Source organism: Bombina bombina, chromosome 4 (genome assembly GCF_027579735.1).
Source record: "Bombina bombina isolate aBomBom1 chromosome 4, aBomBom1.pri, whole genome shotgun sequence".
In the NCBI taxonomy this organism is placed as follows: domain Eukaryota; kingdom Metazoa; phylum Chordata; class Amphibia; order Anura; family Bombinatoridae; genus Bombina; species Bombina bombina.
The window spans coordinates 236,134,051-236,147,582 of record NC_069502.1 but is presented as its reverse complement, the minus strand read 5'-3'; the positions used below and the strand labels follow the sequence as shown (position 1 = coordinate 236,147,582).

General features: G+C 41.3%; 1 protein-coding gene across 6 annotated transcripts in view; it reads right to left on the bottom strand.

Moving 5' to 3' along the window:
* Positions 1-13,532, bottom strand: part of AGFG1 (ArfGAP with FG repeats 1) — a gene marked incomplete in the record, with an annotated part of 358,154 nt that overhangs the window by 181,016 nt on the left and 163,606 nt on the right. For all 6 annotated transcript variants that reach the window (XM_053709845.1, XM_053709849.1, XM_053709844.1 and 3 more), the window contains 1 exon segment: positions 6,315-6,474. In XM_053709845.1, coding sequence (XP_053565820.1) covers positions 6,315-6,474 — 160 coding nt within the window.

Here is a 13,532-nt window from a genome sequence, read left to right as displayed (position 1 = left end):
AGTCACTATCGAGCACCTTAATCAGTTCATCAAACCAGAAATATGCGGCTGTAGTGACAGGGACAATGCATGAAATGGGTTGTAGAAGGTAACCCTGCTGAACAAACATCTTTTTAAGCAAACCTTCTAATTTTTTATCCATAGGATCTTTGAAAGCACAACTATCCTCTATGGGAATAGTGGTGCGTTTGTTTAAAGTAGAAACCGCTCCCTCGACCTTGGGGACTGACTGCCATAAGTCCTTTCTGGGGTCGACCATAGGAAACAATTTTTTAAATATGGGGGGAGGGACGAAAGGAATACCGGGCCTTTCCCATTCTTTATTAACAATGTCCGCCACCCGCTTGGGTATAGGAAAAGCTTCTGGGAGCCCCGGCACCTCTAGGAACTTGTCCATTTTACATAGTTTCTCTGGGATGACCAAATTTTCACAATCATCCAGAGTGGATAATACCTCCTTAAGCAAAATGCGGAGATGTTCCAATTTAAATTTAAAAGTAATCACATCAGATTCAGCCTGCTGAGAAATGTTCCCTAAATCAGTAATTTCTCCCTCAGACAAAACCTCCCTGGCTCCCTCAGATTGGGTTAGGGGCCCTTCAGAGATATTAATATCAGCGTCGTCATGCTCTTCAGTAACTAAAACAGAGCATCCACGCTTACGCTGACAAGGGTTCATTTTGGCTAAAATGTTTTTGACAGAATTATCCATTACAGCCGTTAATTGTTGCATAGTAAGGAGTATTGGCGCGCTAGATGTACTAGGGGCCTCCTGAGTGGGCAAGACTCGTGTAGACGAAGGAGGGAATGATGCAGTACCATGCTTACTCCCCTCACTTGAGGAATCATCTTGGGCATCATTGTCATTATCACATAAATCACATTTATTTAAATGAATAGGAATTCTGGCTTCCCCACATTCAGAACACAGTCTATCTGGTAGTTCAGACATGTTAAACAGGCATAAACTTGATAAGAAAGTACAAAAAACGTTTTGAAATAAAACCGTTACTGTCACTTTAAATTTTAAACTGAACACACTTTATTACTGCAATTGCGAAAAAACATGAAGGAATTGTTCAAAATTCACCAAACTTTCACCACAGTGTCTTAAAGCCTTGAAAATATTGCACACCAATTTTGGAAGCTTTAACCCTTAAAATAACGGAACCGGAGCCGTTTTAAGCTTTAACCCCTTTACAGTCCCTGGTATCTGCTTTGCTGAGACCCAACCAAACCCACGGGGAATACGATACCAAATGATGCCTTCAGAAGTCTTTTATCAGTATCAGAGCTCCTCTCACATGCGACTGCATGCCATGCCTCTCAAAAACAAGTGCGCAACACCGGCGCGAAAATGAGACTCTGCCTATGCTTTGGGAAAGCCCCTAAAGAATAAGGTGTCTAAAACAGTGCCTGCCGATATAATTATATCAAAATACCCAGAATAAATGATTCCTCAAGGCTAAATAAGTGTTAATATCAATCGATTTAGCCCAAAAAATGTCTACAGTCTAAATAAGCCCTTGTGAAGCCCTTATTTACAATCGTAATAAACATGGCTTACCGGATCCCATAGGGAAAATGACAGCTTCCAGCATTACATCGTCTTGTTAGAATGTGTCATACCTCAAGCAGCAAAGGACTGCAAACTGTTCCCCCAACTGAAGTTAATGCTCTCAACAGTCCTGTGTGGAACAGCCATGGATTTTAGTTACGGTTGCTAAAATCATTTTCCTCATACAAACAGAATTCTTCATCTCTTTTCTGTTTCTGAGTAAATAGTACGTACCAGCACTATTTGAAAATAACAAACTCTTGATTGAATAATGAAAAACTACAGTTAAACACTAAAAAACTCTAAGCCATCTCCGTGGAGATGTTGCCTGTACAACGGCAAAGAGAATGACTGGGGTAGGCGGAGCCTAGGAGGGATCATGTGACCAGCTTTGCTGGGCTCTTTGCCATTTCCTGTTGGGGAGGAGAATATCCCACAAGTAAGGATGACGCCGTGGACCGGACACACCTATGTTGGAGAAAAACCCTACTCACGCACTAACCAAAACTCATATTCTAATATTTGCTAACCCGACATAAAAATGTGTGAATATGAATATTTCCCATTCCAATGTTCTTCACATAACAGAATATGTTTTATTTATTCATAAATAGATATTTCTACATATATCTGATGGTATTTTGGTACAATTTATCTCTCTACCTAGATAAATACAAGATTATATATATATATGTTTAGATTTATTCAGATATATATATATATATATATATATATATATATATATATTTCTATGTGTGTGTGTGTGTGTGTATATGAATGACTATTTACAAATACAAAGAACATATTCCCTTATGTGAAAAACATTGGAATGTGACATCTTTAGTGTAAATACACAGTATAACACTTTATTAAATATGAATATTGCATAAGAGCATATTGTGGAAAAACAGATGAGCTAGTTTTACAGATGATGTTTGTCTACATTAAAGGGACAGTCAACAACAGAATTGTTGTTTAAAAAGATAGATAATTCCTTCATTACCCATTCCCCCAGTTTTGCTTAACCAACACAGTTATATTAATACACGTTTTACCTCTGTAATTACCTTGTATCTAAGCCTCTGCAGACTGCCCCCTTATTTCAGTTCATTTAACAGACTTGCACTTTACCCAATCAGTGCTCACTCCTCAGTAAATTCACGTGCATGAGCTCAATGTTATCTATGTGAAACACATGAACTAATGCCCTCTAGTGGTGAAAAACTGGCAAAATGCTTTCAGATTAGAGGAGGCCTTCAAGGTCTAAGAAATTAGCATATGAACCTTCTAGGTTTAGCTTTCAACCAAGAATACCAAGAGAACAAAGCAAAATTGGTAATAAAAGTAAATTGGAAAGTTGTTTAAAATTACATGCCCTATTTGAATCATGAAAGTTTTTTTTTTTTTTACTTGACTGTCCCTTTAAATGTTAGGTAAAGACCAAAATTGACCCCAGGGAAGAAGTATAAGTGGTTTTGAAGATTCAGTTCACAGAGACAAAAAATATTATAATGTACATATATTGATAAAGAGACACAGATTACATTTTTATTTTTTTAATTATCATTGTCTTAAAGGGACACAAAACCCATTTTTTTTTTCTTTCATGTTTCAGAAAGAGAACGCAATTTTAAGCAACTTTCTAATTTACTCCTATTATACATTTTTCTTCGTTCTCTTGCTATTTTTATCTGAAAAGGCAGAAATGTAAGTATAGGAGCTGGGCCATTTTTTGTTCAGGACCAAGGTAGCGCTTGCTGATTGGTGGCTAAATGTATGTTTGTGTGTCCCTTTAATTAAATACTAACTCACTAAAAGTTAGGCTTTGTTTAAACAACAAGCTCTGAACAACCAATATAATACAGATCATTCATCATATACATCAAAACTCTTAGTATGTCCTTATTTTGTGGTTTGATAAAATGGTAAGAACATTTCACCATTTTATTGGACTTGTAGATAGACCTAATCTATATTCTGATCCTTAAGGGTAAAATAACCATAATTATTGCATCTGTGATCTAGTGAAGATATCCTCAAAATCTGGCCTGTTAGGGAGGCAAGTAAACTGGAGATTTTTTTCCCCCTTTTTTATTAAAAATAAACAAAAGTGCAAACTCTCTCTTAATCATGAAATGTTGACTCTCGTGTCCCTTTAATTCATTAATTTTATATCTGGTGGTAGCTAACTTTAACCCCTTAATGACCGGACCATTTTTCAATTTTCTTACCCTTAATGACAATGGCTATTTTTACATTTCTGCAGTGTTTGTGTTTAGCTGTAATTTTCCTCTTACTCGTTTACTGTACCCACACATATTATATACCGTTTTTCTCGTCATTAAATGGACTTTCTAAAGATACCATTATTTTCATCATATCTTATCATTTACTAAAAAAAAAAGATAAAATATGAGGAAAAAATGGAAAAAAACACACTTTTTCTAACTTTGACCCCCAAAATCTGTTACACATCTACAATCACCAAAAAACACCCATGCTAAATAGCTTATAAATTTTGTCCTGAGTTTAGAAATACCCAATGTTTACAAGTTCTTTGCTTTTTTTTTGCAATTTATGGGGCAATAAATACAAGTAGCACTTTGCAATTTCCAAACCACTTTTTTTCAAAATTAGCGCTAGTTACTTTGGAACCCTGATATCTGTCAGGAATACCTGAATATCCCTTGACATGTATATATTTTGTTTTAGAAGACATCCCAAAGTATTGATCTAGGCCCATTTTGGTATATTTCATTACACCATTTCACCGCCAAATGCGATAAAAAAAAAAAAAAAGTTCACTTTTTCACAAATTTTGTCACAAACTTTAGGTTTCCCACTGAAATTATTTACAAACAGCTTCTGCAATTATGGCACAAATGGTTGTAAATGCTTCTCTGGGATCCCCTTTTTCAGAAATAACAGACTTATATGGCTTTGTGGTTGCTTTTTGGTAATTAGAAGGCCGCTAAATGCCGCTGCGCACCACACATGTTTTATGCCCAGGAGTGAAGGGGTTAATTAGGGAGCTTGTAGGGTTAATTTTAGCTTTAGTGTAGTGTAGTAGACAACCCCAAGTATTGATCTAGGCCCATTTTGGTATATTTTATTCCACCATTTCACCGCCAAATGCGAGCAAATAAAAAAAAAAAACTTTACATTTTTCACAATTTTAGGTTTCTCACTGAAATTATTTACAAACAGCTTATGCTATTATGGCAGAAATTGTTGTAAAAGCTTCTCTGGGATCCCCTTTGTTCAGAAATAGCAGATTTATATGGCTTTGGCGTTGCTTTTTGGTAATTAGAAGGCCGCTAAATGCTGCTGCGCACCACACGTGAATTATGCCCAGCAGTGAAGGGGTTAAATTAGGTAGCTTGTAGGGAGCTTGCAGGGTTAATTTTAGAGATCAGCCTCCCACCTGACACATCCCACCCCCTGATCCCTCCCAAACAGCTCTCTTCCCTCCCCCACCCCACAATTGTTACCGCCATCTTAAGTACTGGCAGAAAGTCTGCCAGTACTAAATAAAAGAGTTTTTTTTTTTTTTTTAAATAAAAATTATAAAATATTTTAGTTGTGATGGACCCCTGCCTTAGCACCAACCTCCCTGATCCCCCCCCTCCAGCTCTCTAACCCTCTCCCCTACCTAATTACCGCCATCTTGGGTACTGGCAGCTGTCTGCCAGTACCCAGTTTGACCCCACAAACCAAACTATTTTAATTTTATTTTTAACTTTTATCTGTATGTTTAATTATTTCTGTAGTGTAGCAGCCCCCCCCCCCCACAATACCCCCACCCCCTCCCAGATCCTTTTAAATGTAAAAAAAAAAATAAAAAAAAAATTTCCCCTTCATTTTTCATTGGTGTCAGTGTGGCTAATGTGCGCATGTGCACGCACGCGCGCATCGTGCACGCGCGCGCACGCGCTCCCTCCTCCCACCTCCCAAAGGCACCATCGGCACCATCACTACCGGTGCAGAGAGGGCCACAGAGTGGCTCTCTCTGCATCGGAGTCTTGTAAAGGGGTATTGCAGGATGCCTCCATATCGAGGCATCACTGCAATACCCTCAGAGCTGCTGGAAGTGATTGTGATCACTTCCAGCACTCTGTTAGACAACTGACGTACCAGGTACGTCCATTGTCATTAACTGCTTGTTAATGCATGACGTACCTGGTACGTCAGTTGTCATTAAGGGGTTAAAGGGATACTGAACCCAAATTTTTTTCTTTCGTGATTCAGATAGAGCATGCAATTTTAAGCAACTTTCTAATTTACTCCTATTATCAATTTGTCTTTGTTCTCTTGCTATCTTTATTTGAAAAAGAAAGTCCAGGACCCTGGACAGCACTTGTTTATTGGTGGATGAATTTATCCACCAATCAGCAACAACCCAGGTTGCTCACCAAAAATGGTCCGGCAACTAAACTTACATTCTTGCTTTTCAAATAAAGATACCAAGAGAATGAAGAACATTTGCTAATAGGAGTAAATTAGAAAGTTGCTTAAAATTGCATGCTCTATCTGAATCACAAAAGAAAAAAATTTGGGTTCAGTGTCCCTTTAACACCTGAGCATATTGCACTTAGACAAATCAACTCTACTATAACAAGCAGTTCTGAAATTTACTTTATATATGCTACAAGCAAATCCTCAACATCACCATCATCCCAGACATTGATTACATTAAATACAAAACACTTTACATTTCTGTGTTTCTAAATCTTAAAAGATGTACACAATATCTTACCTGTGTGACTATTGAAATTTGCAAAATTGGCAAAATTAGCAGTAGCAGCTTGCTGGGGAGCAGGGGTAGCAAAGATGTCTCCACCGAGGTCACTCAGAAGGTCAAACTGTTTCTTCTCTTGATGCTGTTGCGGCACCTGACCTCGAGCCACAACAGGAGACTGCAAAAGAAAAATAAATTTTTTATTTTTTTTTTATAAATTTTTTATTGAGGTTGAAAAGATGATACAAGCGAATAAATACGCAGTGACTACCACATAGGAAAATCGCAATAAAATATGCGTAAAGAGTATCAAGCTTTGTATATAAGTAATCACCCAGTTATGCAGATAGAAGTTAACCTCATTTTTCAAATTAAGCTTACTTAATGTAGGTTTGTTATAGAATGTAAACAGTTGATTAAACACAAAATAACATATCATAAGTGAACTACAATGCTTATAAGTTATGACGAGTGTTTGGAAAATTAAACATAGACCCCAAACAGGATAACCACTTGGAGCTATTAAACCATTAGGCACGAGATTCTAGTGTATTCTAGTGCATCAGGCTGTCAAACCCCTAAGCGTAGAGGCGGTTGTGCTGTAGACCGCTAAGTGAGAAGCTATGGGCTTAGGTATAACGCCTATTAGGGAATAACTAAGTATACAAAAAATTAAATCTCTAGACTAAGTAGCGTGAAGGGAGCGCGCTTGTCAGCAACAGTTTAACATCATAGGACACTGAGTAAGAGAAGTAGGTAGGATATACGTAAACATGGAACTGAACATATGCCTACCTTGAGACCAGTTATACATACACAAAGAGCACATTTGTAATGAAGCTATCTGCAATGTACTGTATGTTAGGCATTAAGCATAAACAGCTAAATAATATGCTCTAAGGCACAAAAGGACCTATCGTGCTGACTTGGGGTGTACCTAGACATAGCTCTCAGAATTAATGCTAACTGGAGTATCTGGGTGGGTAGTACACTGTGATCCTGACACTGCCACTTTGGTTCTATCCAACTTATATATTATCTTAGTGTGAGCGGCATAAACTCAGTGTCCATCAAGGCAAACAGTTACACACGTCCTACACCAGAACAATAAACAACTATGCATAAATAGACAACAAAATGTAACATGCGTATGGTGCTGTAGACAGTCCCCAACTTAGGCAATGTCTCATTCAAGTCTTTTTCAATAGTCTTGTGCACAGAAGAAAAAGAAAAAAAAAAAAAAAAAGCAATCAACATTCAGTCTCCTCCTAGACTGCGAAGTAACCCCGTAGGCAAGAGAAGTCTCACCGGCTCAACAGTGCTGTATAAAGTCATCAGCTGATTCCAGCTGGGTCCATGGGGTTGAATAATGGGGACTGGAGGTGGAACATGCCTTTTGATTTGCCCAATACTTGAGCTCCGCTACTTGTCCCAAGTCTAATCCAAGTGGGGACATAATGGAGGATTGTGAAGAGGGGCTTCTTAGAAATGATCCGTGGTATCGTTGCATCTAGCCGCACAAGACAGACTTTCTTACTGCCGCTTGCCATGGTCGCTGCGTTGGTATGCATGGAGCTCTGCTGCGTGGGTCTGCGAGTCAGCGTTATGTGCCGGTAAGTGCCTCCCTGATATGTCCAGGCTAATGTCGTTAGGTTACTCATCGCCTCGGGAGCGATTCAGTCCCCAATCCGCTCGTAACCAACCACGGGAACAACCTCTCTGAGATTCAAGAATGGCGGTGGGGCGCCTGTGCCGTCCGGGGAGGCTAAAACCTCCACCGCTGCATCCTTTGTGATCCCGGTGTGGCTTTTAGGGAAGATCTCTTTTCCTAGCTTTGAAGCAAGGGGGGTCTCCGCCGGCCTAGGTAGCTCCACTTCTTCCTGTGACAACTTGCGCCGACGTATTCAGGTTAGAGGTGCCACCATAACCACTTTTGATTAATAAGTGGAGGTTGTGAAAGTGTTCCTCAAACATACATAACAGGGTTTCTTCGGATAGCTGCCTCTCCATTGAAGAAGGGGACATCTTAGCTCTCAGTGGTTGCGGGAGTGAGAATCGCTCACTCTGTACCCGTGTGAACGGGGTGGGTGTTGAGGCCTTCCCTACGCGGGCCGCCATAACCTCAACGGTCTGGACTAGACTGCAGGCAATACAGATATAGAGGTATCCAACGATGCAGTGATCTTGACGGATTCTTAGTAAAGTAAAGTAGGTGCAGATCGTCAGATAATCCTCCTAATACACGGCGGATTGTATTATTCTAATGCACAGCTGCTAGTATTGTGACCGATCATGGCCGCTGCCCGGACACGTCCCAGAAAAATTAAATTTATGCTTACCTGATAAATGTATTTATTTCTTGACACGGTGAGTCCATGGATCATCAATTACTGTTGGGAATATCATTCCTGGCCAGTAGGAGGCGGCACAGCACAGGCTGTTAAGTATCACCTCCCTTCCCACAACCCCCAGTTATTCGACCGAAGGAAAGGAGAGAAAGGAAATAACACATGGTGTAGAGGTGCCTGAGGTTTATCAAAAAAAAACTGTCTGAAAAAAAGGGAGGGCCGTGGACTCACTGTGTTAAGAAATAAATTTATACGGTAATCATAAATTTTGTTTTCTTTCTTAAGACACGGTGAGTCCATGGATAATCAATTACTGTTGGGAATCAATACCCAAGCTAGAGGACACAGGTGATTAGGGAGGGACAAGACAGGTAACCTAAACAGAAGGCACCACTGCTTGAAGAACCTCTCTCCCAAAAGAAGCCTCAGCCGAGGCAAAAGTATCAAATTTATAGAATTTAGAAAAAGTGTGCAAAGACCAGGTCGCAGCCTCACAAGTCTGTTCTACAGAGGTCTCGTTTTTGAAGGCCCAAGAAGAAGAAACAGCCTTAGTAGAATGAGCTGTAATACTCTCAGGAGGCTGCTGTCCAGCAGTCTCATATGCCAAACGAATAATACTTCTCAACCAGAGAGAAAGAAGTGGCAGTACCTTTCTGACCCTTACGTTTTCCAGAAAAGCAAACAAACAATGCAGAATACTGCTGAAAGTCCTTTGTAGCCTGCAAATAGAACTTAAGAGCCAGCACAACTTCTAAGTTGTGCAACAAACGTTCTTTATGAGAAGAAGGGTTAGGACAGAGATAAGGAACAAAAATTTCCTGATTAATATTCCTGTCCAAAACAACTTTAGGAAGAAAACCAAACTTGGTACGGAGAACTGCCTTATCTGCATGAAATATGAGATAAGGAGAATCACACTACAAAGCTGAGAGTTCAGAAACCCTCAGAGCAGAAGAAATGGCAGTAAGAAACAAAACCTTCCAAGATAATAATTTAATATCTATGGAATGCATAGGCACAAATGGAGCCTGTAGTAAAACTTTAAGAACAAGGTTAAGGCTCCAAGGAGGAGCAACAGATTTAAACACAGGCCTGATTCTGACCAGGGCCTGACAAAAGGATTGAACTGCCGGCATGTCCGCCAGATGCTTGTGCAGCAGAATGGATAGAGCAAAAATCTGACCCTTAAGGGTACATGACAGATATCTTTTCTCCAGGAAGGCCTTGAGAAGTGGTTAAGATCCTGACCTTACTCCAAGAATATCCTTTAGACTCACACCGATAAAGATATTTACGCCATATCTTATGGTAAATCTTACTAGTGACATGCTTACAAGCCTGAACCATGGTCTCAATGACCGATTCGGAAAAAACCCGCTTAGCTAAAATCAAAGCAGTCCGCTTCAGAGAAACGAGATTTGTATGAAAGAAGGGCCCCTGAAGCAGAAGGTCCTTCCTCAGCGGTAGTCTCCACGGAGGTAGAGACGACATCTCTACTAGATCTGCATACCAGATCCTGCGAGGCCATGAAGGAGCTATTAGAATAACTGATGCTCTCTCCTGCTTGATCCAAGCAATGACTCGAGGAAGGAGAGCGAACGGAGGAGAGAGATATGCCAACCTGAAGTTCCAAGGAACTGCCAGAGCATCTATCAGAAAGGGACAATATCTGTATTTTACTTTTTTTATTTTGCACAGTGTTATCCAATAAATTTACATATTGAACTTACACCTGGGAGGTTTGCTGGATTTCTTTCGATATTCTTTGTTGTCTAACAACCAGCTTAAACCTCGGCGTATCCAGGACAGGAGGCGCACAGTACCCGTCTTACTGACCGGCCGATGACGTCATCGTAGAACGCCTAAGTGTGTTAACAGGTTTCCATAGAGACGGAAGCTCTAACGGAGTTTGAGACTCACCTTACCGCTTGGATTAGCAACGGCAGCCAAAGGTGCTTCGTACCGGCCCGGGGACCCACGGAGTGGTGAACGATCCGGTGGCTGAATGGGCTGCTTGGTAAATGCATAGAACAACAAGCGCTGGTGAGTTTAGACGATATCGTTTTACATTTCTCTGAGGATTGACGCTGCTGGGTTCATACCGTATTAGTCTTGAGCTATCTAAAGGGGGATTGTTTGTACTTCATCTATCAGATAGGCTTGGAGATCTCTCAATCTCGAACCGTACTTTGGGAGCTTGGTGTACTGACGAGACGCCATCAGATCCAATTCTGGTAACCCCCATTTGGTTGTTAACCAGGAGAACTCTTTCGGATGGAGTTCCCACTGCCTGGGATGAAAAGTCTGTCTGCTCAGAAAATCCGCCTCCCAATTGTCCACTCCTAGAATGTGGATGGCAGATAGACAGCAATTGTGAGCCTCCGCCCACTGGATGATCCGTGCTACCTCTTTCACGGCTAAGGAACTCAGAGTTCCCCCTTGGTGGTTGATACAGGCCACAGAGGTTATGTTGTCCGTCTGGAACCTGATAGACCGGGCTAGGGCCAGCTGAGGCCAAGCCATCAAGGCATTGAAGATCGCTCTCAACTCCAAAATGTTTATGGGGAGAGCAGATTCCTCCTGAAACCAAAGTCCCTGCGCCTTCAAGATAGTCTCTGAAAACACGTCCCCTGGGACAGATGTTCTTGCGACAACCACCACAGTAGGGAGTCCCTTGTTGATTCATCCAGAACTATTCTCTGAGATAGATATGTACAATCCCCGTTCCACTGAGCAAGCATACATAGCTGCAGAGGTCTCAAATGAAACCGAGCAAACGGAATTATGCCCATGGAATCACCAGATCACCTCCATGCATTGGACCACTGATTGTCGTGTCGCCGACTGTAGGGACAGGCAAGCGGACAGCATCTTGGCGCTTCTGACCTCCGTCAGAAATATTTTCATAGATAGAGAATATATAATGGTTCTCAAGGTCACTCTTGTAGTCGGAACGAGAACTTTTTTTCAAGATTGATCTTCCAACCGTGGGAACAAAATAACGCCAACAAGATCCTTGTATGAGATTCTGCTAGTTGCAAGGATGGGGCCTGAACCGGAATGTCATACAGATAAGTCGCCACCACAATTCCCCCGAGACCGAATTACTGCCAATTGAGCTCCCAGGACCTTTTGAGAAAATTCTGGGAGCTGTCGCAAGGCCAAATGGAAGCGCTAAAAATTGAAAATGTTTGTCTAAATAGGCAAATCTCAAATATTTGTGATGATCCCTGTGAATGGGAACGTGCAGGTAGGCATCCTTCAGGTCTATGGTCGTCATGAATTGACCCTCTTGAATCAGAGGCAGAATGGAGCGGATAATCTCCATCCTGAAGGACAGCACTCTGAGGAATCTGTTTGGTAACTTTAGATCTAGAATGGGCATGAAAGTTCCCTATTTTTTGGGAACCACAAACAGGTTTGAGTAAAACCCAAGACCCTGTTCCTGACTTGGAACTGGAACTATCACTCCCAAGAGGTCTTGTACACATTTCAAGAACGCCTCTCTTTTTGTCTGGTCTACAGATAATCTTGAGAGGTGGAACCTGCCAGTGAGAGGAAAAGTTTTGAACTCTAACTTGTACCCCCTGGGAACTATGTCCACTGCCAACGGGTCTGAGACATCCCGTTCCCAAGCTTGCACAAACAGAGAGTCTGCCCCCCACTTAATCCGATCCTGGATCAGGGGCAAACCCTTCATGCTGACTTGGATTCAGCTGCGAGTTTCTTGGATTGCTTCCCCTTGTTCCAAGACTGACCAGGCTTCCAAGAGGGCTTGGATTGTTCCTGTTTGGTAGGGGCAGGGGAAGTCTTAACTCTGAAGTTACAAAATGAACGAAAATTAGTCTGACGTCCCTTCATTTTGTTCTTCTTGTCTTGAGGCAGAAAGGATCCTTTAAAACCTGTGATATCGGAAATAATTTCTGCCAATGCCGGCCAGAACAATGTCTTTCCTTTGTAAGGGATCACCAAAATCTTAGATTTAGAAGAAACATCAGCAGACAAAGATTTAAGCCATAGCACTCTAGATTGCAAAGCCAGATATTTTGGCCACCAACTTAATGACCTGCAAAGAAGAGTCGGTGATAAAGGAATTAGCTAACATTAGAGAATTTATCCTATCCTTAATCTCTTCCAAAGGAGTTTCAGCTTGCAAGGACTCAGACAAAGCGTCAAACCAATAGGTTGCCGCACTGGTTACTGTAGCAATGCACACCGCCGCTTGCCATTGTAACCCCTGATGAGTATACATCTTCAATAAAAAGGCCTCCATATTTTAATCCATAGGATCCTTGAAAGAGCAACTATTCTAAATAGGGATAGTAGTTCTCTTAGCCAAAGTGGAAATCTCCCCTTCCACCTTTGGAACCGTCTGCCACGACTCCTTGACGGAGTCGGCTACCGGGAACATTTTCCTAAAGACAGGGGAGGGGGGAAATGGTATTCCTCGTCTCTTCCATTCCCAGGTAATAATCTCTGTGGCACGGTCTGGCACTGGAAACACCTGCCCAGGTGAGGGAACATCAAAGTATCTATTTAATTTACTAGATTTTTTTAAGGTTGACAACGATAGAGGTGTTAAAGCTGGACTCTGAAGGAAACCATTTTAGCATCAGAAGAAGTAATTACACTATCCGAATCTGAGACTTCACCCTCAGAAGCCACCAAAGAATCCTCCTCTTCCGACTTATGGGAACGAGCGACCTGGTTAGCCTGAGTCGGTTTGGAAACCTTACCGTCTGATTTCAAAATCTTCCTCTTACGTCTCCCTTGCAGTATAGGGATGGCCGCTAGCGCCTCAGATACCTCAGAGGAAACCTGGGCTGCAATTTCAGCTTTCAAAAACACTCCATCAGGAGATTGTGAGGAAGCGCAGGGTACTGTGTGA